The sequence below is a fragment of the Drosophila ananassae genome, chromosome XL, assembly GCF_017639315.1.
Source record: "Drosophila ananassae strain 14024-0371.13 chromosome XL, ASM1763931v2, whole genome shotgun sequence".
NCBI classification, from domain to species: domain Eukaryota; kingdom Metazoa; phylum Arthropoda; class Insecta; order Diptera; family Drosophilidae; genus Drosophila; species Drosophila ananassae.
In genome coordinates this window covers 1,826,179-1,853,471 of record NC_057931.1, presented here as the reverse complement: position 1 = coordinate 1,853,471, position 27,293 = coordinate 1,826,179, and the positions used below count along the sequence as shown (strand labels likewise).

Here is a 27,293-nt window from a genome sequence, read left to right as displayed (position 1 = left end):
GCTGTAGATCTCTGGGGATCTCATCCCTTACTAATGATTGCCCAATTCCGTTACAGTGGACGGCGGCTTCAACCGGAAGGCCTGCTTCTGGGACTTTGCCCGCCATCTGGACCGCCTGGACGCCGTGCTGATGACCCGGCTGAATAACAGCAACATCCAGGGCCTGGGAGCCGTAGTGGCCCGGAAGAGGGACTCGCACGTCTATCCCCAGATTGGACACTTCTTCGGAAACGTACCTGACCGCCGGGGCCTGCCCAGTCCGGACGGGGACAAGGACAAGGACCCGCTGTTGATCGATCTCTTCGAGCGCGGCCACGGGATCGTCAATGACCTCAAGTCGCTCGACCTGAAGCCGCAGGCCTGCTATCGGAACCAGGAGCCGGTGAATCTGTACCACAAGGTGGGCCACGGCACCCTCGACATGTATGTGATAAGCCCGGCTCGCGACTCCAAGGAGGTTAAGGAGTTCCTCCAGAAGTGGCACGGCGGCGACCAGCGGCTCTTCGCGAGTCGCGAGTCCAAGGAGTTCAACTTCCCGCTCCAGAACCTGGTCTCCATTTGCGCCCTGCTGGTCTGGCAGCCCGCCAACCCGGACGACACCATCACGCGCATCCTCTTCCCAGGCAGCACCCCCGACTTCAAGATCCAGGAGGGCCTGGAGAAGCTGAAGCACCTGGAGTTCATGAAGCACTCCACCTGCACGGCCAAGTCGATCGCCCCGGCCATTCAGACGGTGGCCGCGGCCACCCGGAAGAGTCTCAAGTCCGCCATCGAGGCCACCCCGGCCCCGCCCAGCGCCAGCCACCACAAGGTGTCCAAGTTCGGCCCCATCGCCAGTGCTGCGGTGGCGGTGCAGCATCCCCATCCCCAACAGCAGCAGGATAACAAAGCCAAGGAGGCAGCAGCCGCAGCAGCGGCGGCAGCAGCAGCAGCGGCGACCGCCTCGCGCGCCAAAGCCGACTCCATGGACACCGATGCCGAGCAGGAGGCAGAACCGGAAGCAGAGCCCGAAGCTGAAGCGGAGGCAGAGCCGGCCGCCGACACCGGAGACGAGGCTGTGGCCGCAGAGCAGCCGGAGCCGGAGGGAGCCGAGACCGAGCCGGAGCCGGAGGTGGAGGCGAAGCCGTTGGACAACAAGGACGCCGTCGCCGCCGCGGAGGAGAAGAAGGTGGTGCTGCCACCGGCCACCGCCAAGGAGGTCAAGGCAGATGCTGTGGATGCTGCCACTCCGGCAGACATTGCCACGCCCACCAGCAAGACCGCCAAGACCCTGTCGGCCAGCAAAGGCAAGGAGAAGCCGGACAAGCCGCGGGCTGAGGTGAAGCCCGTGGTGCGCTCCCGGATCGACACGAAGCCGCCCAAGTCCATGGACCGCAAGCTGGTGAAGCGGGCGGAGGACAAGAAGAGCTCGCCCACGGCCACGCCCGCCGTCCGAGCTGCCGCCGCCCAGAAGCCCAAGGTGCCGCTAACTCGGCCCATAACGAAGTCGAGTCCCAGCAGCACGCCCGCCAAGAGCGCCAAGGAGGCCAACAACCGCAAGGTCCTGGAGTCCAAGCAGCAGGCGGCCCGCAGCCAGGTGACCACCAGCTCCACCAGGACCAGACTGGTGAAAACCCAGCAGCAGCAGCAGGCAGAGAGCAAGACCTCGACCGGAGTGCAGCAGCGGAAGCCCATTTCCCGGAGACCGCGCGGCGTGTCGCCCTCCAAGCGAGCTCCGGCTCCGGGAAGCCCCGTGAAGCAGGCCAAGCCGAAGGTGGCGGAGCTGAAAAAGGCGCGCCTGGACAAGGGAGGCACCACCGACTCCAGTTTGGTGTCCACGCCCTCCGCCGACGAGGCGACAGCCGCCAAGAAGCTGCAGGAGCTAACTGCTTCGCAGGAACTGGACGCGGAGGAGAAGCAGCGCGAACTGGACGACCTCAAGGAGGAGCAGGAGGTGGTGCGTGAGATCGAGGCAGTGTTCAGCCGGGACGAGATGAAGCGCCAGCAGCATCAGCAGATCAAGGCGGAGCTGCGGGAAATGCCCAAGGGGCAGGGCGAGGGCGGCGAGGAGGAGCCCGATGAGGACGAGGAGTACCTGATCATTGAGAAGGAGGAGGTGGAGCAATACACCGAGGACTCCATCGTGGACCAGGAGAGCAGCATGACCAAGGAGGAGGAGATCCAGAAGCACCAGCGCGACTCCCAGGAGTCCGAGAAGAAGCGCAAGAAGAGCGCTGAGGAGGAGATCGAGGCGGCCATCGCCAAGGCGGAGGCCGTCGAGCGCCAGGAGCAGCTCTCCAAGGAGGAGCACAAGCCGGACCAGGGCGAGCAGCCGCTGGAGGAGAAGGAGATCCAGGCCGAGGTACAGGAGATCATTGCTACGGCCAAGGTGGTGGCCAAGTCGCGCACGGACGAGCAGCTGGCCAAGCGCGGTCAGGACGACCTGGAGTACTCCTCGCCCACGCCCGAGGAAAAGCTAAGCAAGAAGACCTCAGATACGAAGGACGAGCCCGTGGAGGTGCCCGCGGACCTGCCCGTGAACCTCCAGGAGAGCCTGCCGGAGGAGAAGTTCTCCGCCACGATCGAGTCCGGAGCCACGACGGCGCCCACGCTGCCCGAAGACGAACGCATTCCTCTAGACCAGATCAAGGAGGACCTCGTGATCGAAGAGAAGTACGTCAAGGAGGAGACCAAGGAAATAGAAGCCGTGATTGTTTCCACCTTGCAGACCGCAGTGCCCGAGACGGCCCCGGCTGCCATCGATGCTATCCTGGGCCTCGTCACCAAAGAGGCGCCTCAGGCAGCCGCCCAGGTGGAGGTCACAGGGGAGCAGGCCGACTCCGCCGGAGAGCGGATAATGCCCATGAAGATGACCTTCGAGGCGCAGCAGAACCTCCTGCGGGACGTCATCAAAACCCCCGACGAGGTGGCCGATTTGCCCGTGCACGAGGAGGCCGATCTGGGACTGTACGAAAAGGACGATAAGGATGCGGGGGCCAAGAGCATCTCGCACAAGGAGGAGTCTGCGAAGGAGGAGAAGGAATCCGCTGATGGGGACAAGGAGAACAAGGAAGCGGAAGCTGCAGCCGCTACCGCAGCAGAAGCGGAGAAGAAGTCCAAGGAGGCTTCACCCAAGGAGGCTTCTCCCAAGGAGACTTCTCCCAAGGATGCTTCTCCCAAGGATGAGCAACCAAAGGATACTCCTGCAGCTGCCGTGGAGAAGAAACAGGAGGCAGAGCTAGAGCAAAAGAGTCCGGAGAAGGAGCAGGAGACGGAGCTGGAGGAACAGGAGCCAGAGACACAGCCGGAGGCTGCTATTATAACCGAGAAGGAGGCCAAGAAATCAGCCAGTACTCCCGAGGAAAAGGAGACCAGCGACATTACGTCGGAGGATGAACTTCCAGCCCAGCTAGCGGAGCCCTCCTCCGTTCCGCCGAAGCCCACAAAGGACCGCGAGGACACCATCTCCATGGAGAGCCCTGCCACCATCGAGGAAGCCATCGAAGTGGAGGTCCAGAGCAAGCAGGAGGCTGTGAAGGAGCCCTCTCGTCCCGTGTCCGCGGTGGGAAGTACCAAGGACGAAACTGAGCAGCCGGAAGCCGATAAATCCAAAGAACCATCTCGCCGTGAATCCCTGGCAGAGAGCCTCAAGCCTGAGAGTGTGAAGGACGAGAAGTCGGCAGTAGCTTCCAAGGAGCCTTCCCGCCCAGAATCGGTAGCAGAAAGTGTGAAAGACGAAGCAGAAAAGTCCAAGGAGCCTTCCCGACGTGAGTCCGTGGCGGAGAGCATCAAGCCAGACAGTGTCAAGGATGAGAAGTCCCCTCTGGCTTCCAAGGAACCTTCGCGCCCTGGATCCGTAGTGGAAAGTGTCAAGGAAGAAGCGGAGAAATCTAAAGACCCATCTCGACGAGAATCTGTGGCGGAGAGCATCAAGCCGGAGAGTGTCAAGGATGAGAAGTCCCCTCTGGCTTCCAAGGAACCTTCCCGGCCAGGATCCGTAGTGGAAAGTGCCAAGGACGACGCAGAAAAGTCCAAGGAACCGTCGCGACGAGAATCCGTAGCAGAGAGCGTTAAGCCGGAAAGTTTGAAGGACGAGAAGTCAGCAGTGGCTTCCAAGGAGCCTTCCCGCCCAGAATCTGTAGCTGCGAGCGTCAAGGACGAAGCAGAAGCGTCCAAGGAGCCTTCCCGTCGCGAATCTGTGGCGGAGAGCATCAAACCTGAGAGTGTGAAGGATGAGAAGTCCCCTCTGGCTTCCAAGGAACCTTCCCGGCCAGGATCCGTAGTTGAAAGTGTCAAGGACGAAGCGGAGAAGTCCAAAGAGCCATCTCGACGAGAATCTGTGACGGAGAGCCCCAAGCCGGAGAGTGTGAAGGATGAGAAATCCCCTCTGGCCTCCAAGGAGCCTTCCCGGCCAGGATCGGTGGTGGAAAGTGTCAAGGACGACGACGAAAAGTCCAAGGAACCGTCGAGACGTGAATCCGTTGCGGAAAGCATCAAGCCAGAAAGCGTAAAGGACGAAAAATCCCCGTTGGCGTCCAAGGAGCCTTCCCGCCCCGGATCCGTAGTGGAAAGCGTCAAGGACGAAGGTGAGCAGCCGGAGAGCCGTAAGGAATCCATCGCCGAGAGTACCAAGCCAGACGAGAAATCGCCACCAGCTTCCAAGGAAGCGTCTCGACCGGAGTCGGTGGCTGAGAAGTCCAAGGACCCATCCCGACGCGAATCAGTCGCCGAAATCATCAAGGACGCTGCCAAGGATGAGGAAAAGTCGCCCCTGGCTTCCAAGGAAGTGTCCAGACCGGGATCTGTGGTGGAAAGCGTCAAGGACGAAGCCGAAAAGCCCGAAAGCCGCAGGGAGTCCACAAAGCCAGAGAGCGACAAGGACGAAAAGTCCGTTACCGCCTCCAAGGAGCCTTCCCGGCCAGAATCAGTGGTCGAAAGCACCAAGGACGAAGCTGAGAAGTCGAAGGAGCCATCCCGTCCGGAGTCTGTGGCCGAGAGCGTCAAGGCAGAAAGCACCAAGGCCGAGGAGAAGTCCCCGCTGGCTTCGAAGGAAGCGTCCCGACCTGCCTCTGCCGTGGGCAGCGTCAAGGATGACGCTGAGAAGCCTGCAGACAGCCGGCGGGAGTCCGTGGCCGAAAGTGCCAAGCTGGAGAAGTCCGCCGAGGCCTCCAAAGAGCCATCCAGGCCAGCATCCGTTGCGGAGAGCATCCAGGACGAGGCCGAGAAGTCGAAGGAGCCGTCTCGACGGGAGTCTGTGGCCGAAAGCATCAAGGCGGAGACCACAAAGGAGGACGAGAAGTCCGCAGAGGCCTCCAAGGAAGCTTCCCGACCAGCGTCCGTGGCGGAAAGTGTGAAGGAAGAGGCCGAGAAGTCCAAAGACCCATCCCGTAGAGAATCCGTTGCAGAAAGCATCAAAGCAGAGAGTACAAAGGACGAGAAGTCTCCACTGGCGTCCAAGGACGTGTCCCGTCCCGCATCGGTGGCCGAGAGTGTCAAGGATGGAGCCACTCCACCCAAGGATGCTCCGTCTCGCCCAGAATCTGTCGCCGCAAGTCCGGCGGCCAAGTCTCCGCTCCCATCTCGACCAGAATCCGTAGTGGAAAGTGTCAAGGATGAGCCCATCCAGTCCAAGGAGCCATCCCGACGAGAGTCCACTGTCGAGAGCATTAAGGCGGAAAGTGTGAAGGACGAGAAGACTTCGCCAGTGGCCAAGGATGTTTCACGTCCCGAATCTGATACTGAAAGACAGAAGATCGAAGGCACCCTGAAATCGAAGGAGTCCTCTCGTCCAGATTCAGTGGCTGAGAGCGCCAAGGACGAGCAATCCCCAATTCCCTCCAGGGACGTTTCCCGGCCAGAATCAGTGGCGGAAAGCGAACAAGAGGAAGATTCCTTCAAGGTTAGGCCTCCCGTGGAGGAAAAGCTTATCTCCACGGTGGTTACCAAACTGGAATCAGCTCCGGAGGCGAAGCCAGAGTCGCATGCTGCCAGTGTGAAGGATGAGAAGTCGCCGATCGCCTCCCAGGAAGCCTCCCGCCCTGCCTCCGTCGTCGAGAGCGTCAAGGACGAAACTGAGAAACCCGAAAGTCGCCGTGAATCCTTGGCGGAGAGTCTTAAACCAGAGAGCACAGCCGAAAAGTCTCCAGAAACTGCCTCCAAGGAAACCTCGCGTCCGGAGTCAAAGGCGGAAGTCGCCAAGGACGAAACTGAAAAGTCGAAGGAACCATCCCGGAGGGAATCGGTCGCCGAGAGTGTGAAGGCTTCTGAGGCCTCTGAAGGTGACAAGTCCAAGGATACGTCTCGCCCGGAGTCTGCTGCGGCCAGTGTTAAGGACGACAAATCGCCACTAGCTTCCAAGGATGTTTCCCGCCCTGAGTCGGTGGCAGACAAGGACGTGGAACCCTCGCGACGAGAATCCGCCGCCGAAAGTCTCAAGCCAGATAGCCTCAAGGACGAAAAGTCCTCATTACCCGCTTCCAAGGAGCCATCTCGCCCAGGATCGGTGGCAGAAATTGTCAAGGAGGAAGCGGAGAAGTCAAAGGAGTCGTCCCGTCGAGAGTCCGTGGCGGAGAGCCTTAAAGTGGAAAGCAGCAAGGATGAAAAGTCGGATCCTGCTTCCGCAGAAGCCTCCCGGCCAGGATCGGTCGCCGAAAGCATCAAGGACGAGCCAACCAAGCCCGAGAGCCGAAAGGAATCCATTGCCGAAGGCACTAAGCCAGACGCCGTCAAGGAGGAGAAGTCGCAACTGGCCTCCAAGGAAGCCTCCAGGCCGGAGTCCGTGGCCGGAATCACCAAGGATGAACTGGTAAAATCAGAGGAGCCCGACAAGGCCAGTGCTCCTATTTCGCAGCAGCCGTCGCCCCGGCCAGCATCTGTGGCCAGCGACCATGAAGTGCCCCTGGTGGCCGCATTGTCTTCCAAGGAAACCTCCCGACCGGAATCCGCACTGGAGACCGCCTCGTCGCCCATTGAGGAAGCCGCCAAGGACTTCCCAGAGCCAGAGATCGTAAAGAAGACTAGCCTGGCACTGGATCTGCAGGCTGTGCCCGGAAAGCTGCCCACGGAGTCTAGTCCCGTCGACGTTGCCGAGGGAGACTTCTCCAAGATCGATGTCGCTCCAGTTTCGGCTGCTCCAAGTGCTCCTCCGCAGCCTGCAGAACAATCCAAGGCCGCCGCCGCAGAAACTGTATCTTCACCCGTGGACGAGGCTCCCAAGTCTCCGTCCGCCCCTGAGCTGAGTCCTCGAGCGGAATCCCCCGCAGAAAGTGGTCAGGAAGAGGCCGTTCAGGATGAGAAGTCGCCGCTTCTCTCGAAGGAAGCTTCAAAGCCGGCGTCTGCAGTGGAGAGTCCCAAAGACGGAAGCCCAAAGGCGGAAAAGTCTCCGGTGGCCTCGAAGGAACCTTATCGACCGGAATCGGTGGCCAAAACCGTCTCCTCGCCGATCGAGGAAGCCCCCAAAGACTTCGCACCATTTGAAGAGCTGTCCCTGAAACTCGATCAAAAGGGCGATCTCCCAACTCTCTCCAGCCCGGTGGACGTCGCCGAGGGAGACTTCCCGCAGCCGGCCACGCCCACAAGCTCGCCCACAACCTCCGTGCCAGCCCAACCGGCTGAGCTCTCCAAGATCGCCACTGAAAAAACTGCCTCCAGCCCTGTCGATGAAGCCCCCAAATCGCCAATCGGCTCTCACGACTCTGAGCGACCCGAATCCCCGGCAGAAAGCGCCCAGGACGAGGCTGAGAAAGCCGACTCCATCAAGGACGGCAAGTCCAAGGAGCCATCCCGTCGCGAGTCCGTGGTTGAGAGCCCCAAAGACGAGAAGTCGCCCCTCACCTCCAGGCCGGAGTCTGTGGCGGCGAGCACCAAGGATGACGCCGAAAAGTCAAAGGATCCTTCTCGCCGCGAGTCCGTGGCCGAAAGTGTGAAGCTGGAGAGTGTCAAGGACGAGAAGTCCCCGCAGGCATCCAAGAAAGCCTCCCGACCGGAATCAGTGGTAGAAAGCCTCAAGGATGACGCGGAAAAATCCAAGGAGCCTTCGCGACCAGTATCAGTTGCTGGATCTGTAGCGGGAAGTGTCAAGGACGAGACCGACATTGAAAAACCAGATAGTCGTCGCGAATCGGTTGTTCATAGTCAAAAGGATGCGGCCAGCCCGCTCCCATCTCGACCAGAATCGGCAGCCGACGCCACTGAGATATCCAAGGAGCCATCTCGCCGAGAATCCGTAGCGGAAAGTATTCAGGACGATGCAGATAAACCGGAAAGCCGCAGAGAATCAGTAGCTGAAAGTACAAAAGCGGAAGCCAGCAAGTCTCCTCTGAACTCCAAGGATGCTTCCCGGCCAGAAAGCGTGGCTGAAGCTGCCAAGTCTTCGCCGGCCTCCAAGGAAGCCTCGCGTCCAGAGTCGGTGGCAGAAAGTGCCAAGGACGGAGCTGATCCCCTTGAGAGTCGAAAGGAATCAATCGCCGAGAGCCTCAAGCCAGAGGAGAAGTCTCCACTTGCTTCTCGTCCTGAATCCGTAGCGGAAAGTGCAAAAGACGACGCCGATAAATCCAAGGAACCATCTCGCCGCGAATCCTTGGCGGAGAGCCTCAAGCCTGAGAGTGTGAAGGACGAGAAGTCGGCAGTAGCTTCCAAGGAGCCTTCCCGCCCAGAATCGGTAGCAGAAAGTGTGAAAGACGAAGCAGAAAAGTCCAAGGAGCCTTCCCGACGTGAATCCGTGGCGGAGAGCATCAAGCCAGACAGTGTCAAGGATGAGAAGTCCCCTCTGGCTTCCAAGGAACCTTCGCGCCCTGGATCCGTAGTGGAAAGTGTCAAGGAAGAAGCGGAGAAATCTAAAGACCCATCTCGACGAGAATCTGTGGCGGAGAGCATCAAGCCGGAGAGTGTCAAGGATGAGAAGTCCCCTCTGGCTTCCAAGGAACCTTCCCGGCCAGGATCCGTAGTGGAAAGTGCCAAGGACGACGCAGAAAAGTCCAAGGAACCGTCGCGACGAGAATCCGTAGCAGAGAGCGTTAAGCCGGAAAGTTTGAAGGACGAGAAGTCAGCAGTGGCTTCCAAGGAGCCTTCCCGCCCAGAATCTGTAGCTGCGAGCGTCAAGGACGAAGCAGAAGCGTCCAAGGAGCCTTCCCGTCGCGAATCTGTGGCGGAGAGCATCAAACCTGAGAGTGTGAAGGATGAGAAGTCCCCTCTGGCTTCCAAGGAACCTTCCCGGCCAGGATCCGTAGTTGAAAGTGTCAAGGACGAAGCGGAGAAGTCCAAAGAGCCATCTCGACGAGAATCTGTGACGGAGAGCCCCAAGCCGGAGAGTGTGAAGGATGCGAAATCCCCTCTGGCCTCCAAGGAGCCTTCCCGGCCAGGATCGGTGGTGGAAAGTGTCAAGGACGACGACGAAAAGTCCAAGGAACCGTCGAGACGTGAATCCGTTGCGGAAAGCATCAAGCCAGAAAGCGTAAAGGACGAAAAATCCCCGTTGGCGTCCAAGGAGCCTTCCCGCCCCGGATCCGTAGTGGAAAGCGTCAAGGACGAAGGTAAGCAGCCGGAGAGCCGTAAGGAATCCATCGCCGAGAGTACCAAGCCAGACGAGAAATCGCCACCAGCTTCCAAGGAAGCGTCTCGACCGGAGTCGGTGGCTGAGAAGTCCAAGGACCCATCCCGACGCGAATCAGTCGCCGAAATCATCAAGGACGCTGCCAAGGATGAGGAAAAGTCGCCCCTGGCTTCCAAGGAAGTGTCCAGACCGGGATCTGTGGTGGAAAGCGTCAAGGACGAAGCCGAAAAGCCCGAAAGCCGCAGGGAGTCCACAAAGCCAGAGAGCGACAAGGACGAAAAGTCCGTTACCGCCTCCAAGGAGCCTTCCCGGCCAGAATCAGTGGTCGAAAGCACCAAGGACGAAGCTGAGAAGTCGAAGGAGCCATCCCGTCCGGAGTCTGTGGACGAGAGCGTCAAGGCAGAAAGCACCAAGGCCGAGGAGAAGTCCCCGCTGGCTTCGAAGGAAGCGTCCCGACCTGCCTCTGCCGTGGGCAGCGTCAAGGATGACGCTGAGAAGCCTGCAGACAGCCGGCGGGAGTCCGTGGCCGAAAGTGCCAAGCTGGAGAAGTCCGCCGAGGCCTCCAAAGAGCCATCCAGGCCAGCATCCGTTGCGGAGAGCATCCAGGACGAGGCCGAGAAGTCGAAGGAGCCGTCTCGACGGGAGTCTGTGGCCGAAAGCATCAAGGCGGAGACCACAAAGGAGGACGAGAAGTCCGCAGAGGCCTCCAAGGAAGCTTCCCGACCAGCGTCCGTGGCGGAAAGTGTGAAGGAAGAGGCCGAGAAGTCCAAAGACCCATCCCGTAGAGAATCCGTTGCAGAAAGCATCAAAGCAGAGAGTACAAAGGACGAGAAGTCTCCACTGGCGTCCAAGGACGTGTCCCGTCCCGCATCGGTGGCCGAGAGTGTCAAGGATGGAGCCACTCCACCCAAGGATGCTCCGTCTCGCCCAGAATCTGTCGCCGCAAGTCCGGCGGCCAAGTCTCCGCTCCCATCTCGACCAGAATCCGTAGTGGAAAGTGTCAAGGATGAGCCCATCCAATCCAAGGAGCCATCCCGACGAGGGTCCACTGTCGAGAGCATTAAGGCGGAAAGTGTGAAGGACGAGAAGTCTCCGCCTGCCTCCAAGGATTCTTCCCGGCCAGGATCAGTTTTGGAGAGTGTCAAGGACGAAGCTGAGGCGTCCAAGGAACATTCCCGCCGTGAATCTGTAGCTGAGAGCGCGAAGACCGAAAGCGCAAAGGACGCAAAGGAGTCCCCTGTCTCGAAGGAGCCTTCTCGGCCAGGATCAGTGGTGGGCAGCGCTCAGGAGCACAAGTCCCCTGTTGTCTCTCGTCCAGAATCAGTAGCAGAAAGCTTTAAAGACGCGATCGTACCTGATATCACCTCTAAGGAGGCATCCCGCCCAGCATCCGCGGCCGACAAATCCCGCCCAGGATCGGCTGTGGAGGAGAAATCGCCGGCACTCTCGCCGCGCCCCGAATCCAGCGCAGCTGCCTCTAAGGAAGCATCTCGTCCAGGAACTGAGACAGCCTCCTCGCCCATCGAGGAGGGCCCGCAATCGATAGTCGATCTAAGCCTGGATCTGGTTAAGCCGGAGATAGCAGGAAAACTGCCCACATTGTCGAGTCCCGTGGACGTGGCAGAAGGAGACTTCTCCAAAATCCTGTCAGTGGAGTCCGCCTCGAAACCTGGTTCTCCCCCGAAGCCTGCAGAGTTCTCCCAGGTGGATGCCGCGCACACAGCTTCCAGTCCCGTGGACGAGGCAGCTCCCGCAATCGACGATCATATCACTACTGAAGGTCACTCCTCAGAGGCCACGGCCGATCTCCTCGGACTGGAGGAGGCCGTCATCCAGGAGACTATTACCCAGCTGAACGAGGCCACGTCGCTCTTCGAAAGCATTACCTCGCAGGTGGTGAAGAAGATGGACGAGAAGATAGAGGAGACAGTGGAGAGCTCGACAAAGCTGAAGGAGAGCTCGCTGGAGACAGTGCAAAGCTCCATGCAGGAGGCGCAAAGCTCTCTGGGAGAGATCCAGGAGAAGGTAAAGCAGGAGTGTTCCGAACTCAAGACTCTGCTGGACACCAAAACGACCCTCGTAACCTCTTTGGTTCAGGATGTGACCAAGACGATTGAGGAAAAGACCGAGGAAATCAAGAAGGAGCAGATGAGCCAGGTCACAGAATCATCTTCCAGCACAGAGGGCAGCGGCCTGGATCTGGGCACCTTCTCGGAGCTGCGGGAAACCCACATCACCACCGTGGGCTCCCCAGAGTTCACGGTCACGATCTGCGAAAGGGACGAGCCCGTGCTCCACGACATCAAGGAGGAGGACGAGGAGCATCGCTTCTCCCCGCCTGGTGAAGTGGGGGCGAAGACGTCGTCCATTGCAGCAGCGCAGCCCATTCGCCCGCTGTCGCCCCGAGAAGAGGAGGTGGCCAAGATCGTGGCCGACGTGGCCAAGGTCCTAAAGTCGGACAAGGACATCGTCGACATAATTCCCGGATTCGATGAGCGGCAGTTGGAGGAGAAGCTGAAGTCAAGCACCGACACCGAGGCTGAGGACTCGCTTCAGTCCCTAGAGATCAGTGTCATGAAGGTGGAGATCGAGTCTGAGAAGTCCTCGCCAGACCAGAAGTCGGGTCCCATTTCCATTGAGGAGAAGGACAAGATCGAGCAGTCGGAGAAGGCGCAGCTGCGTCAGGGAGCGGGCGAGCTACCCTCCCGTCCAGAGTCAGCGTCCAGCCACAAGGAGGAGCTTTCCGTGACATCCTCACCACAGCCCGGCAAGGAGCTGTCCCGCCCGGAGTCCGTTACCAGCCAGATCAGCGATAAGGAAACCAAGACATCCCGACCCGTCTCCAGCCTAAGCCAGGACGGCGAGGACGAGTCCCTGCTTCAGTCATCCACCACCACAGAGACAGTTGAGAGCAAGAAGCTGGAGGAGAAGAGCAGCGTCACCACGAAGTCTACCATCCAGACGATCCAACAGCGAGAGGAGTCCATCAGCGATTCCCTGAGCAGCAGCCTCAAGGTGGAGGACAGCTCCCGCCGTGAGTCACTCTCTAGCCTGCTCGCTGAGAAGGGCCTAATCAGCACCACCAGCACAGTCAGCACCAGCCTAAAGGAGGACACCACAGCCTCCCAGCTGGAGGAGCTGCTGGTGCAGTCCGAGGAGTGCTCCTCGGAGTCCATTGTCAGTGAGATCCAAACTAGCACTCTGGCCCAAAAGACAAAGGAGGCCAAGGAAACGAAGGAATCAAAGGAGACAATTAGCAGCATCACCTCCAGTTCCAAGGAGGAGAACCTGAAGGAGACAGTCGCCGAGTTCCTGGCCACCGAGAAGATCGTCTCCGCCAAGGAGACATTCAGCGCCGAAGCGGCCAAATCGGCGGAGGAGTCCTTGAAGAAGGCCAGCACTGTCACCAGCACCACCGCCTCCCAGCGCACTCTCTTCGTCGGCACCGATGAGTCCCGGCGCGAGTCCCTGCTTAGTCACACCAGCGAGGGTCGCCAGACGCACAGCGATCCCGAGGAGGAGGAGGACGATGAGGAAGAGCGCCTCAGCGTGAAGGAGGGCCGCTCCAAGTCGATCGCCACCATCATGATGACTAGCATCTACAAGCCCTCTGAGGAGGTCGAGATTGAAGCCACCGTGGCCGAGGAGGAGCACGAGCAGGAGTCGGGTCAGGAGCCGGAGACCACCACAACCACCAGCAAGACCACCCTGCTGCAATCCAGCGAGCAAGCGAGCAGTAGCACCTCCACCACCACTACCACCACCACCAGCAGCAGCTCCAAGACCTCCTCCTCGACATCGAAGGTCGAGTCCATCACCCTCACCCAGCAGTCTGGCCAGGATCAGCCCGCTGATCGCAAGACGCCGCCCACAGCGCCCGTCAGTCCCGGCATTAAGCCCCTGATCTCGGCAGGATCCACTGGCGGAGCTGCCGGAGCTGGAACAGGTGCCGGAGCAGTTGGTGGAAAGTGCGAGTCTGGCGCCGCCAGCATTGCCTCCACTTCAGGCCCACTCTCGCCCAAGGACATCAGCGGCAAGTCAAGCCCGGGCGCCCTCACCTCGGAGAGCCAGTCCATACCTACGCCTCTGGGTCGGGAATCCCACACGGAGACTCCAGAGTCCTCGCCCAAGCCCACGTCGCCATTCCCGCGGGTCACCAAGGACGAACTGAAGTCATTGGAAGCCCAGGTGAGTCATAGAATATAATATATTAGGCTTTCATAATTATCTCCCTATTCGATGCAGCACCAGGTTCAGGAGCAGGAGCAGATCCTGGCTGGAGGCACAGCCATCGCCAGCGGAGGAATAGGCGCTGTTGGAGAACCCGATCTTCCCGAGCTGCATGAGCTGCGGGGCATCGAGTGCACCACTGCCTTGAGCGGCAGCACGGAGAAAGTCATAACCACTACCATCACTACGGTGACGAAGGTTATCTCCGCCGACGGCAAGGAGATCGTCACCGAGCAGAAGACAGTCACCACCACGGACAGCTCGGAGCCAGACAGCGAGAAGGTGGTAGTGACCACCACCAGGACGACTAGCGAGAGCGAGCGTGACCAGCTTCTGCCGAAAGAGGTGGCCCTGCTGCGGGGCATGTACCGATCCAGCACACCCGGCAGCGAGGAAGACGACGACGTCCTGCCCGGATCACCGCGTAGCGCCACCAGCTACGAGCTTCAGCACTCTAGCTCCGGGGTGAGCAAGCGCTCCGACCTGGATGCAGATGGCGACGGGGATGAGAGCCAGGACGACATTCCGCCACAGTACGGCAGCGAGGAGCACTCTACGGCACGCTCGATCCTTCTGCCCCGCAACGAGGACCCTATGGCGGCCTCCTTCTACGGCGCACTGCCCGACACCTTCGCCCCGGCACCGGCACCAAAGTCCAGCACCGAGCCTATTCCCATCCAGGGCGCTGTTGATTCATCTAGCCAGGAGTCCTCCAGCAGCCAGCAGACCTGGGCGGGACACAAGTTCCTCGACCAGGCCGACAAGGACTTCCAGCGAGCGCTCGAAGAGCATGTGCAAGCGCGCGGCGCCGAGGTCATGTCTTCCGTTACCGCCAAGTACTCTTATTCGCCCTCGAAGGCCGAGGAGGTGGAGCAGATCGTGACGAGCACGGCGGAGCGGCAGCGCTTCCCGCTGAGCGATGTCCAGCGGATGCGAGTGGCAGAGAGCGGGTTCGCCACCGTTGGCGGCCAGCACCAGGAGAAGCCCGAGGAGGCAGCCACCGCTACAACTTCAGCCGCAACTGTTACAGAAACCACTCCTGCAACAACCACATCCAGTTCGACCGGCGCCACGCCCAAGGACCGTCTCGAAGAGTGGGGCAAGCCCCTGGGTCTGCCCTCACCCGCTCCCCTGCCCGTCGAAGGAGGTGCCGACATCCGGACCACGCCCAAGAAGGAACGGCGCCTGGTGGCCACCAAGACGAGGCTGAACAACGAGAAGAATCTACGCAAGCGCAGCGAGTCGCCCAACAAGGTGGGCAAGAAGCCAGCCCCCGTCTACGTGGATCTGACGTACGTGCCCCACAACGGCAACTCCTACTACGCCCACGTCGACTTCTTCAAGCGGGTGCGGGCCAGGTACTACGTCTTCTCCGGCACGGAGCCCAGTCGCCAGGTGTACGATGCACTGCTCGAGGCAAAGCAGACATGGGAGGACAAGGAGTTGGGTAAGTGATGACAGCAAGGAGTTCATTGCTTTTATTGATATCCTAGCACGCTTTTCGGTGATAAAGCACTGTTGTTGCCTAGCCAAGTGGTTATTTGGTCCTCTTATTTTTCCCCTAGCGGTGGTTTACTTTTTCTAGCGATGGGCGATCAATTAATATCGATAGATCGCCTGTTTTCCAACACTAATTATAAAACTGTTAAAATTTAAATCTAGTAACGGCGGCAACCCAGGCATTCTTTAATATTTTTTTAATGCAACACTTTATATTTATTTTCCTGTAAATGACACTTCTGTTTTCAAAATTGGGTTGATTCTCTACATTTCTGATTTTATTTTAATTTGGTCTGTTGTTCTCCGCTTGCTTGCATCTTTCTGCCTAAAACGTATTACTAAAAAATATAATTTATTCTGTGAACCTTGCAGAGGTCACCATTATACCCACGTACGACACTGACGTACTGGGCTATTGGGTGGCCGAAAACGAGGAGCTGCTAGCCAAGCACCGCATCGACCTCTCGCCCTCCGCCTCGCGCTGCACCATCAACCTGCAGGATCACGAGACATCATGCTCCGCCTATCGCCTGGAGTTCTAGGCCACGGGCCTGTTTATTGCATTCGACGACGATGACTAGTGACGAACCCACAACGCACAAACCCAACCAACCAACCAACCAGGAACCGTGGAGCAGGAGCCGTGCCGAAGGATCGAGTCCTTGCTGGACTTTTAAAGTGCCGGGACTCTGATTCTTCGGCTGCGACTGGCAGGATAAACACCAGACTAGTACCAGGAGTAGGACCACAACCAACACCAGGATAACGGACGACGGACAAGGACGACAGGACGACAAGAACAACAACAGACAGCAAGGCAACTGGAAAGGATGTAAAATGGGCGCACACGAAACGGAAGTATGCGACGCGGAGCTGATACGGCGGAGGATGCCACTTTGTTTGCGAATGCAGTGCCGTCTATTGAGCTTTTGCGCCTCAACCAGAGCTACGTAATTAATTGATATATGTTTTGAAGAAATTAATTACCAAAAACCAAAGGGAAAACTATATACCAAAAAGAAACAGTGCAACCGAACCATCAAGAAATCGAAAGACACGGCGTATAGTATCCGTTGCTTTCATCGAGAATGTCAAGCTACCTTGTCTAGAAACCCAAAGATCAAAATAGTTATCGATAAATCGCGCCTAGCTAAAATATACACGCAAAAGGGGGAACCCCACGCAATCTAAACCGAAAGCTAAAACAATGCTAAGAAATGGGAAATGAAACCAAAACCTCTTTGTATGTATACACAAGTATATACATTGCATACATATATGTAATGATGAATAATATTCGTGTTAATTGTATTAGTCGAAACTTTACGAAACTCCATCGATTGTTTCGATATTTTAAAGCGTAGCCCCGCGAGTCAGAGCGCTAAGTAGCCGTAGGATAAGCGATATTAGAAAGATCTTAGAGACACATAGGGCAGGGCCTAAACAGAACAGAGCCGAACGGATAGGATCGGATTGGATTGGGATTGGTCTGGATGGAGGGTGGAGAAAGAGGACCTCCTTGATCCACTCCCCGATCCAGACAAACAAAATCAAACCGTTTCGAATTAAAATCTACAAGAAACGACTTTCCATTTACCATTTAAAGTTTACATTTTACGATTACACAGCGCCCCTCAAGATCCAAGAACCTCGATAATGTGCCTCCTCTTTAGGGGATATACTCGTACTCGTACACCAAAATATGTCTGCACCCTGAGCCCCCAGAACAGTTCTGTAGTCCATCGTTAACCCTTTGTTTCGTTACATTACTTTATATGTTTGATTCCGTTTTGTTGCAGGCAAAAAGACTAAGAATATTCAGCAGCTATAGCAATCGATAAGCGATTAACGATAAACGATATACGATATACGTACACCTCAAATAGGGAAGGGAATTTTGGATTGAATGGAATAGAGTTTAAGTGGGAGGAGCAGGTGGACGTGGGAAGTTTGTTGCTGGCGGGTGATAGACTAGGACCTCGACGGACAAGGACCCTGGAACAAGGACTGAGAGTCAATGCTGATGTTACAATATAAGGATAATGAGGATACTGGGAGTCAGAGGACTAGAACTGGGCTTGTGATCAGGTTAGGTGGGTTGTTCGGGAGGGTGGACAGTGGGTTTGGGATCAGGACACGCAGAATGCAAGACAGTCGGGAAGGACGAGAAAGACAGAGAGATAGAGAGAGAGAGAGAGAGAGAGAGTCAGATAAACTAATACGATTAAATATTGAAGAACACAAAGTGAAGGTTATTTTTCTATATTTTTTTTACTTTTTCATAGTCATAGAATAACAAATTTTCAAACAAACAGCAGATAGCAGAAACAACTGATAAATATGCGATTAAATAAGAGGAAATAGAAGGATGAAAAGGACGACGAGCAGGAGGAGCAGGCACACAGGCAATTTTAAAGTGTTAATCACAAAACGGAACAGCAAAAATATTAACAAAAACAGTCCAAAGAGCCAGTTACAATTAAAAACAAGAATCAAGTCAGACTTTTTTAGGCTACGCGTATATTTTTGTGTTGCTTTTTATACAGGACAGCAACAGGTCCTGCGGCGGCATCCGAGGCGGCGGCAGGACATCCGGCAGTCAACTGGCAACCGTCCAGTCTACAAACCGTTTGGCTAAAACGACAGAAATTAAGCAGATTTAATAGGACTAAGAGGGGAGCGGGCAGGGCGGGCCTAGGCAGATATAGACTTGAAATACCGTTACGCGTTACCCCGATCCGTGATCCCCGTCCGACCAGCACCGGAAGCGGATATATACACGCAGACATATACGTATATACGATTCCAGTCGATGTTTTGATTATTGAGTAGCTTGCAGTCTCCGCTTTGAGAATTTTAAATTCATAATCAAGAAACAAAAAGCAAAAGCAAAAACTTTAAGAGTAAAAACGAAACAGAATATATACAATTTATTGAATATTATAATTAATTTTCGAAAATTCGTGCGCCAATCGAAAACTAAACAAAGAAGCCGAAGAAAAACAAAACAAGAAAGTAAAAATGAACGATTAAAAATGAAAAATGAAAAATGAATGAAAACAATTAAAATTAAAGATAATGAATACTCACACGTGAACAATATACACACTATATATATACTCTATATATATATACACATATATATGTACTTGAGCGTATTGATGTTGCTTAAAGAAAAAAACAAACAAAAAAATGAACTCTTCTAATAGCCAGAAGAAATTTTTTGCCTTTCATGAAACGAATTTTCCCCTAAGATACGAAAATATTGAACATTGTTAACCTTTGCCCCCTCGTCTTTGTTTGCGCCTTGATTTTGGGATCCAGGACTCCGTACTCCGACTCCGGATGCGGGTCCGGATCAGATCATAATATGGCATCTACCCCCACCCCAAACACCAAACACCAAACACCAAACACCACACACCACACACCCCTCACCACACACACGTATCCATTGCCTTATATCCAGTGAACCACAGATATCTGCATCACATACCTTATATCTAGAGTAAGAATCAATGTATCGACAAATATGTACGACCTATGAGAGTTTGTTTGTTGAATTTGCTTTTACGTTTTTAGCAGCTTCGATTTAAATCAAATATACATACTACGCGCGCGGGCCCAACTTTGGACGCCCAGTGCTCTATATAATCATTAGAAGAGGCAGGATTGTTGAAAACAAAGCGCGAGAGAGTGGTCAGGAGGGCCGAGTCCGAGTCCGGCAGAGACAGGACGAGGCCAGCAGGATAGCGGAGAGGGACAGCCAGCACAAAGAACACCCGACATGGCAGTCAACGGGAAGAGTTAAGAAACTAACAAAAAGACAAAGAGCAAGAATCGAGAAACGAAAATATATATGTATTACATTTTATGAAACGTCAAGCTTATCTCAACAACTATTTCCAATGCAAAACCCAAATCTGAAGAATATAATAAACGTATTTATGTGACGATGGTGGTGTTTATATTTGTGCCTGACCTTCCGTTCCAGCCTGGTGATTGATTGCCGCGCCTTAAGTGGCCTAATTGGTGACTGCCCTGCCGTAAGTGTCCTGCCTGATGGATTGTTAATCGACTGAGGAGCTTCTGTGGTCGGGTCGGGTGTTGCTGCTTGAATCACTCCTTGATGAGCCCCTGAGGTGTACTGTCCTGGTCCTGGTGTCTTCTTCGGGTGGGTGTTGTCGCCTGCTCCTAGTGAGTGTTTGCTCCTTCGCCTGGTTACCTGGTGGAGAAGGATCGGTCAAAACGAACGTCTATCGGATGAGTTCCAAGCCAACATCTCAGTAAGGCACAATTTAAGGTAGCTACTCACTTATCCTAAGTGTTTTCATCAACCGGCACACTCAGTGTTCTTTCTGTGTCCTCGCCAAATCCACCGTCAGATCCTAGCCCCTGTCCTTGTCCAAGCCCCGGTCTGTGTCCTTGTCCGAGTCCCTGTCCTTGTCCATGACCGAATCCAAGTCCCTGTCCCCGTCCATGACCAAATCCAAGTCCAAATCTCATTGCCTGTCCATGTCCATGTCCCAATCCTTGACCATGTCCCCGCCCTTGTCCAATTCCTCCTAGCATGCCCAGTCCGGGCCCGTAACCGTATCCACTTCTCGGTGGCGCCACCGGCGGAGAATCATCAAGGCCCATCCTGGGCGTGATTCCATCGTTGTCCCCAGGGCTACGCTTGCGCTTCTTTCCATTGCTCGGAGAGAAAGACATTTCGAAGAAACTATACACTTTCGATCAGTTACCAAGCCCAAAAACCACTTCTAGTTGAAGGGAGAACTGAAGCTAGACTGAGGATTCTCCATTCCCTAGAATCCCTCCCCTATAGAAGAGAATGTCAAGGGCTGTTTGGTTTAAATATTTTAAAAACCAGCAATGAGCCCTTGGCTTCTACAAAAAAATGGTCAATTAAGCGAACAAACGTCATTAATGTATAGTTAAGATAAGCTAATCGAACCATTATCTCCCGCAGATATAGGCCGCTATCCGAAATTGTTAGTCAGTCATCCCCGAGACATGGACACGCTGCGTACTCTGGAGCCCTTGCACCACATCTGCCGAGTTGCGAATCTGTGGCACTGGCGACTGGCCCCTCCGCCAGACGCCGACGGCCTTCTGCTCCGACGATCGCGCTGGCTGGAGGCCTACGGCTGGAGCGTCTTTGTGGCCGCCACCTGCGTCGCCGCCTACGGCCTGTTCGTGGAGGGCGCCGAGAAGGACCCCGACGAGACGACCGTCACCAGCATCGGGCATACGGTCGACTTCATCCAGCTGGTAAGCATGCGGGTGGCCCACTTGGCCGCCCTGCTGGAGGCCGTGTGGCAGCGGAAGGTGCAGCGAGAACTTTTCGCGGAGCTTGGCGAGATCGAGCGCCTGCTGGCAATGGAGCTACACGCGGACGTGGATGGGGGCCGTCAGGGGCTGCGCCGCCAGCTCGGACGACAAGCCGTGTGGCTGCTCTGGGGCTACGCGGTTAGCCAGAGCCTGATTTTGGTCGCCAAGCTGCTGGGGCCCGGGCATGTCTTTCCCGTCTACTGGATCTACTATTTGCTGCCCTTGCTGGTATGCGGTTTGCGCTACTTCCAGATCTTCACCGCAGTACAGACCATCCGCTGGCACCTCGACATTTTACTCCAGGCCCTGCAGCAGCTGCAAGAAAAGGGGGTGGTGGTCGGAGACCACGGAGGAAGCTGCATGGAGGCAGAGGACCTGGCCATGAAACGCCTCGTGGCTGTGCGACTGATCTACCAACGCGTCTGGGCGTTGGTTTCCCTGGTGAACCGCGGCTATGGCATCTCCATGCTCCTTCTGGTTGGCAACGATTTTCTGGCCATAACCTCCAACTGTTACTGGATATTCCTCAGCTTCCGACAGTCGGACGCCTCGCTGGGTGACATCCTAAACATCCTGGCCAGCGCCCTGTGGTCCGCCCCCCATTTGGGCAACGTCCTTATTCTATCGCTGCTCTGCGACCGCACCACCCAGTGTGTGAGTTTTCTTGAAAAGCCCATGAAACCATTGAAACTCATTGTATCTTCTCCTCCACAGGGCACCCGCCTGGCCTTGGGCCTTCACCAGGTGAGCGTAAATCTGCGAAACGACGTCCACAACGCCTTGGTGAGGACTTCTGGAACATCTCCTAGATCCCACATCGTAAAATTCTCTCTTTCCGGTCTAGATAACTCAGTTCTCGCTGCAGTTGCTCCACCAGCGCCTTCACTTTAGTGCCTCCGGATTCTTCAACGTGGACTGCACCCTCCTTTACACGGTAAGTCTTTTCCAACGCTTTCTATAGCCTCCACGGAACAACGATTAAATGGATTAATGGCTCACAGATCGTGGGCGCCACCACCACCTACCTGATCATCCTGATACAATTCCACATGAGCGAGGGCTCTGAAGCAGGATCAGGAAAACACGACTAGGAATCATCCAACATCGCCTAGCTCTGTGAATTCATACCCGATCCGAAAGCGTATCCTTTCTTATTTTTGAAACTTTATCATCTTTTTATGGCTTCTCATGATCATAACTTAGCTTATAGGACTCTGATCCAGGAATGGTACATCTATCCGATTTATAATCTATTTTTGGATGCAGATCTATGCCGATTAGTGTCCTGATTTATAAAGTGTATACCGTTTTGGAATCCATTGCGAAACAGTGAAAATATTGACTAAAACGTGCATCAGAAGTTCATAATTTGAACCAATAAAAAAATTCAAAAACCGAATCTCAATTATTTTCGTTTCTGAAAGGGAAAAGTCTATTACTCGCCTAATACTTGGCAGATCATGTAATTTTATACCTTTTTCCGATCTTAGAACTGTGAGTAGAAACACTATATTTTATATAAAACCTAGCTAAATAATTTTTAATTTATAAATATAGAACTATTATATAGAAAACGGATTGAGCATCAACATACTGATCCTGTATTTCGAGTTTCTTATTTTGCAAAGCGAACGATTATTCTAAGTATTGATTAAGTTGAAATATTTTAATATTCCCACCTCTAACTGAACTAAACAATCGATTAACGAACCTGTTTTTAAATTTCTCACCTCTAGTATAATATTTTGAATTTCCCACCACTAACTAGGCGATCTAAAAATATCGATGGTTGACCCGGTTTTTAAATATCTCACCACTTGTAAATTATTTTGAATTTTCCACCTCCAACGCGGCAATTTAAAAATATCTATGAACTAACCGGAATTTAAATTCCCCTTCTTTAGCGAAGGACAATTTTAAATCACCATAAATCATATACTTTACAAACCTAATATTGAATTCCTCACCTCAACAGGAAAACGAAGGTCTCCTGGATATGACAAATGCATCAGGAGATTTGCAGGGTACCATGAACAAAATGAACACAAAGGCGACATTCCACAAAGTACTGCGGCACGTTAATGTAGAAGGACGGTGAATAGCAGAGGTGGAAAGAAAGTATTCGTAGTACCAATTTATACACGATCGGTTCTTACAGACACGACATTTTTTAAATTAAAAATTTTATACAAATTACATAAAAAAAATAATGTAAAACAATAATGTGTGTATCTTATTTGGGAGAATACTTTCAGGTACCACATAGCCCAATTGTAGCCAACATCGGTTGCGAATTGGCCAAAATGTTGTGCAATACAACAGTCTTATTAATTCAGACCCAAAAAGACGCAAAATTCGAAAAAAAAAAAAAAAGAACCAGAAACGCTGATCCTCAGACGAAGGAATTCGATTGGCAATAATGTACATTTTTGATGAAGTTTTTAGCAAATATCTCCGCATTTCCTTGGCCGATTGGGAATCCAATTACCGTTTTGGAATCACGACTTCAATATCCTTTCAACTGCATCCCAACATTTCAAAAATCGAACAAAAAAAAATCGACCGATTTTTGAAATTTTTGCAAGGGGTACCATCAGGATTTTTTGCAAAAATCGGCGAAAATTTTATTGTCCGATTTTAAACAACTTTTGATGCAGATCGAAGGATAATGATGTCCTGGTTTCAAAATTACATCCCTTTCCAAAATCCGTTAAGAATTAGCCGAGATATGAGCTTGGAAAAAAGCGCCTTGGCGGCCGCAAATTTCTTAGAAATCGTATGGCAGAAAATCTGAAGCACCAGGCCAACAGAAACCAGCAGAAGGTGGACGAGTGACGTCAAAGCAAGCAGTGCACCGATTTTTCTGCACTGTGAGAGGGAGATAAATCTAGTTTATGGCGGTATTTTGCGTCCCTTTTCCCCTAATGCGATAGATGTTCCAACTTACAGTTGCTTAAAATTGAATAAAACGGTATTACAATCCATGATGGCCGACATTTGGCCAATCTCTGCATTCAAATTTCCAGTCTAGAACGGGAAACTTCTCTTAATGATGGCAAAGTCAAAATGGCACACGTTGTTTTTCTGCGCGTGTCACGAATTGGGGCTCGCGTGAGTGAAAATGCATTGGATCCTATGGGGGAAGGTGCATCGTGCCGAGGCGGCGTGCCAAATGTCGTGCCAAATCACACCTGCTTCCCCATCACTACATCAGCCTAATTTATCTACCTGTCCCGCTCGGTTGCCCTATCTCGTTCCCCCCAATGGAGTAAGATTCAGTAATCCCCATTCCATAAGGGATCATAGGAGGGTAGAGTGCCACCCTAAGCGGCCTTCTTCCCTTTCCCACACCTGGCCAAGTCAGAAAAAGTCATTCGAACTGCTTGAACTGCTTGGTTTCGGCCACCTTCTGCTGATTTCTGTTCGCCTAGTACTTCAAATCTGACCACGGGCAAAATTGACTGAAATCGAGGAAAAATTTTGGCGCCGCTGGCCCAAATTTAATAGGGAGGGATTAAAAAAAGGATGATCGGGAGGATATGAATTTTAAGAATGCATGTTTTTATAAAATATGAATAGTATATTATTTAATTATAGTTTTTTAAATATTTAAATCCATTGCGAAATGCCTAAAATATGAGTTTGAAAAGTGTCGATATTGCGCCGCCCAAAATGTTGCGCCCATTGCTCGAAATTCGTATGGCAGAAAATCTGAAGTACCAGGCGAACAGAAATCAGCAGAAGGTGGATTTCCACCATCCCCTCACCCTCACTTTGCCAGAAATTTGTATCGATTATCCCTTCACTGGCCCCATGGGTTTAACGTTCTAAGAACATTTTCGCAAGCAAAGCCTTATTAATACGGCAATAAAAAAGCACAATAATGCTTCCTTTTTATAATTTCAGCATTTTTAACTCGTTCTGTTTCATTGATGGATTGTTTTTTCTTCTAGGTACATGTACATAACTTAAAATAAAGATTGAACAATGTTAAAGACAGGTGAAGGGTTAATCTAAGTATTCTCTCATAAATTCGAAAAAAACGGTACTGAAATCCATGATGGCCGACACTTCCCCAATCCCTGCATCGCAATTTCCAGTCCAGAACGGTAATATTCACTTAATGATGGCAAAATTAAAGCGACACACGTTGTTTTTCTGCGCGTGTCACGATTTGGGGTCATCGTGAGCGAAAATTCATTGTTTTGTATGGGGAATGTTACTGCGTGCCGAGAAGTCGTGAGTACCGTGGCTCCAAGACACTCAGTACTGCCATCCCCAAGAGAGCCCCATTTGTCTACCTGTCTCCCTCTTAGTGCATTGTCCCATTCCCCCCCATGAAGTCTAAGTTGGATCTCCATTGCATTAGGTGAAAAGGGAGGCAAGGCTAGGCCGTTATATATTCAGATCTGTTTGTCCCGCTCCCCCCTTATGACCAGATAAAAATAATTGCTCTGACGTCACTGCACTGCTTGCACTGCTTGGTTTCGTCCACCTTCTGCTGGTTTCTGTTGGCCTGGTGCTTCAGATTTTCTGCCATACGATTTCTAAGAAATTTGCGGCCGCCAAGTCGTTTTTTTCCAAGCTCATATCTCGGCCATTTCTTAACGGATTTTGGAAAGGGATGTCATTTTGTAACCAGGACATCATTATCCTTCGATCTGCATCAAAAGTTGCTTAAAATCGGACAATAAAATTTTCGCAGATTTTTGCAAAAAATCCTGATGGTACCCCTTGCAAAAATCGCGAAAATCTGGTCGAATTTTTTTTGCCCGATTTTAAAAATCCTCGGATGCAGTTCGAAGGATATCGATGTCCTGATTGCGAAATGATATCCCTTTTCCAAATCCTTCAAGAAATGGCCAAGATATGCGTTTCCAAAGTTTAGCCTTGGCGGTCCAAACGCGGCGCAAATTTCTTAAAAATCGTATGGGAAAAAATCTGAAGTATTTGAATCCATTGCGAAACAGTTAAAATATTCACTAAAACGTTCATCAAAAGTTCATAATTAGAACAAATAAAAATACTTAAAGAACCGGGTCTCAATTATTTTTGTTTCTGAAAGGCAAGTGTCTATAACTCGCAGATCATGCTAGTACTCGGCAGATCATAGAATTTTATACCTTCCCGATCTTGGAACTTAGAGTAGAAACAGTATATTTGTATCAAACCTAGCTAACAAAGTTTTTATTTAATAATGTAGAGTTTTAATTTATGAAACGGATTGAGCATCAACAGGCAAACGATAATTTTAAATAACAATTATATATACGTATTTTGAATTATCCACCGCCAGCGAAAGGTTTCAAATTTCCCACCTCTAACGAAGGGAACTAAAAATATCGATAATCTGAATGGTTCCGAAGCTTCTCTCCTTCAGTAAATTATTTTGAATTTCCCACCTCTAACCAGATCTAAAACTATCGATGATTGAACCGCATTTTAAATATCTCACCTCTAGTATTTTATTTGAATTTCTCACCTCTAACTTTCGATCTAAAAATATCGATGATTGAACCTGTTTTTAAATTTCTCACCTCTAGTAAATTATTTTGAATTTCTCACCACTATCTTGGCGAACTAAAAATATCGATGAATGAACCGGAATTTGAATTCCCCGCCTCTCACGAAGGACAATAAATCATAGACTTAGCCAATATAATATTGATTTCCCCACATCACCGGGATTACGGAAGGTGTCTCCTGGATATGAGAAATATTCTTCTGCAGGGTATCATGAACAAAATGGACACAAAGGCGGCCTCCCACAAATAGCTGCGGCACGTTAAGGTGTAAGGACGAATACCGCGGAAAATAGCATGAGTGAAAAGAACGTATCTGGAGTTCCAATTTATCCACGATCCAATTTATCTTAAATACAAAACATGGAATGGTAACTGCAGGGTAAAGGTAAAATATAAAACAAATATATACAAATAAATGATGTGTGTGTTTTATTTGCGGAAATACTTTTAGTCAATAGCCAAAATTGGATTCGAAGTGGCAAAGATGCTTTACCAAATTACAGTCTCAGAAATACTGATCCTCAGACGGAGGAATTCGATTGGCAATAATGTACATTTTTGATGAAGTTTTTAGCAAATATCTCTGCAGTTCCTTTGTCGATTGGGAATCCAATTACCGTTTTGGAATCACGACTTCAATATCCTTTCAACTGCATCCCAACATTTCAAAAATCGAACAAAAAAAAAATCGACCGATTTTTGAAATTTTTGCAAGGGGTACCATCAGGATTTTTTGCAAAAATCGGCGAAAATTTTATTGTCCGATTTTAAACAACTTTTGATGCAGATCGAAGGATAATGATGTCCTGGTTTCAAAATTACATCCCTTTCCAAAATCCGTTAAGAATTAGCCGAGATATGAGCTTGGAAAAAAGCGCCTTGGCGGCCGCAAATTTCTTAAAATTCGTATGGGAAAAAATCTGAAGCACCAGGCCAACAGAAACCAGCAGAAGGTCGCAGAGTGACGTCAAAGCAAGCAGTGCACAGATTTTTCTGCACTGTGAGAGGGAGATAAAGCTAGTTTACGGCGGTATTTTGCGTCCCTTTTCCCCTAATGCGATAGATGTTCCAACTTACAGTTGCTTAAAATTGAATAAAACGGTACTAAAATCCATGATGGCCGACATTTGGCCAATCTCTGCATTCAAATTTCCAGTCTAGAACGGGAAACTTCT

General features: G+C 52.3%; 2 protein-coding genes and 1 long non-coding RNA gene across 6 annotated transcripts in view; 2 read left to right on the top strand and 1 right to left on the bottom strand.

The window, feature by feature from the left end:
- LOC6503705 (microtubule-associated protein futsch) overlaps positions 1-19,213 on the top strand; it is a 44,340-nt gene extending 25,127 nt beyond the window's left edge. For all 3 annotated transcript variants that reach the window (XM_044716821.1, XM_001963856.4, XM_044716822.1), the window contains exons 7-9: positions 57-13,717; positions 13,775-15,206; positions 15,632-19,213. In XM_044716821.1, the coding sequence (XP_044572756.1) occupies positions 57-13,717; positions 13,775-15,206; positions 15,632-15,801 (15,263 nt within the window). In that variant the 3' untranslated portion in view covers positions 15,802-19,213. The remainder of the gene's footprint in view (positions 1-56; positions 13,718-13,774; positions 15,207-15,631) is intronic.
- On the bottom strand, positions 18,507-20,040 carry LOC6503945. Its single transcript, XR_001408504.3, has 3 exons — positions 19,575-20,040; positions 19,242-19,484; positions 18,507-19,182 (listed from the first exon to the last, which is right to left on the bottom strand). It is a non-coding gene; the product is annotated as an uncharacterized LOC6503945 (long non-coding RNA).
- Positions 20,033-22,774, top strand: LOC6503706 (putative gustatory receptor 2a). Of its 2 annotated transcripts, none has more exons than XM_032452620.2 (5): positions 20,033-20,162; positions 20,232-21,247; positions 21,308-21,337; positions 21,438-21,527; positions 21,595-22,774. In XM_032452620.2, exons 1-5 carry the CDS (start codon positions 20,135-20,137, stop codon positions 21,682-21,684), a joined length of 1,254 nt encoding a protein of 417 aa, XP_032308511.1. In that variant the 5' UTR covers positions 20,033-20,134; the 3' UTR covers positions 21,685-22,774. The 2 variants fall into 2 exon arrangements, with proteins under 2 accessions (XP_032308511.1, XP_001963890.2); XM_001963854.4 differs by having other exon boundaries at positions 21,308-21,376; positions 21,595-22,773.
- Positions 22,775-27,293: the final 4,519 nt, after the last annotated feature.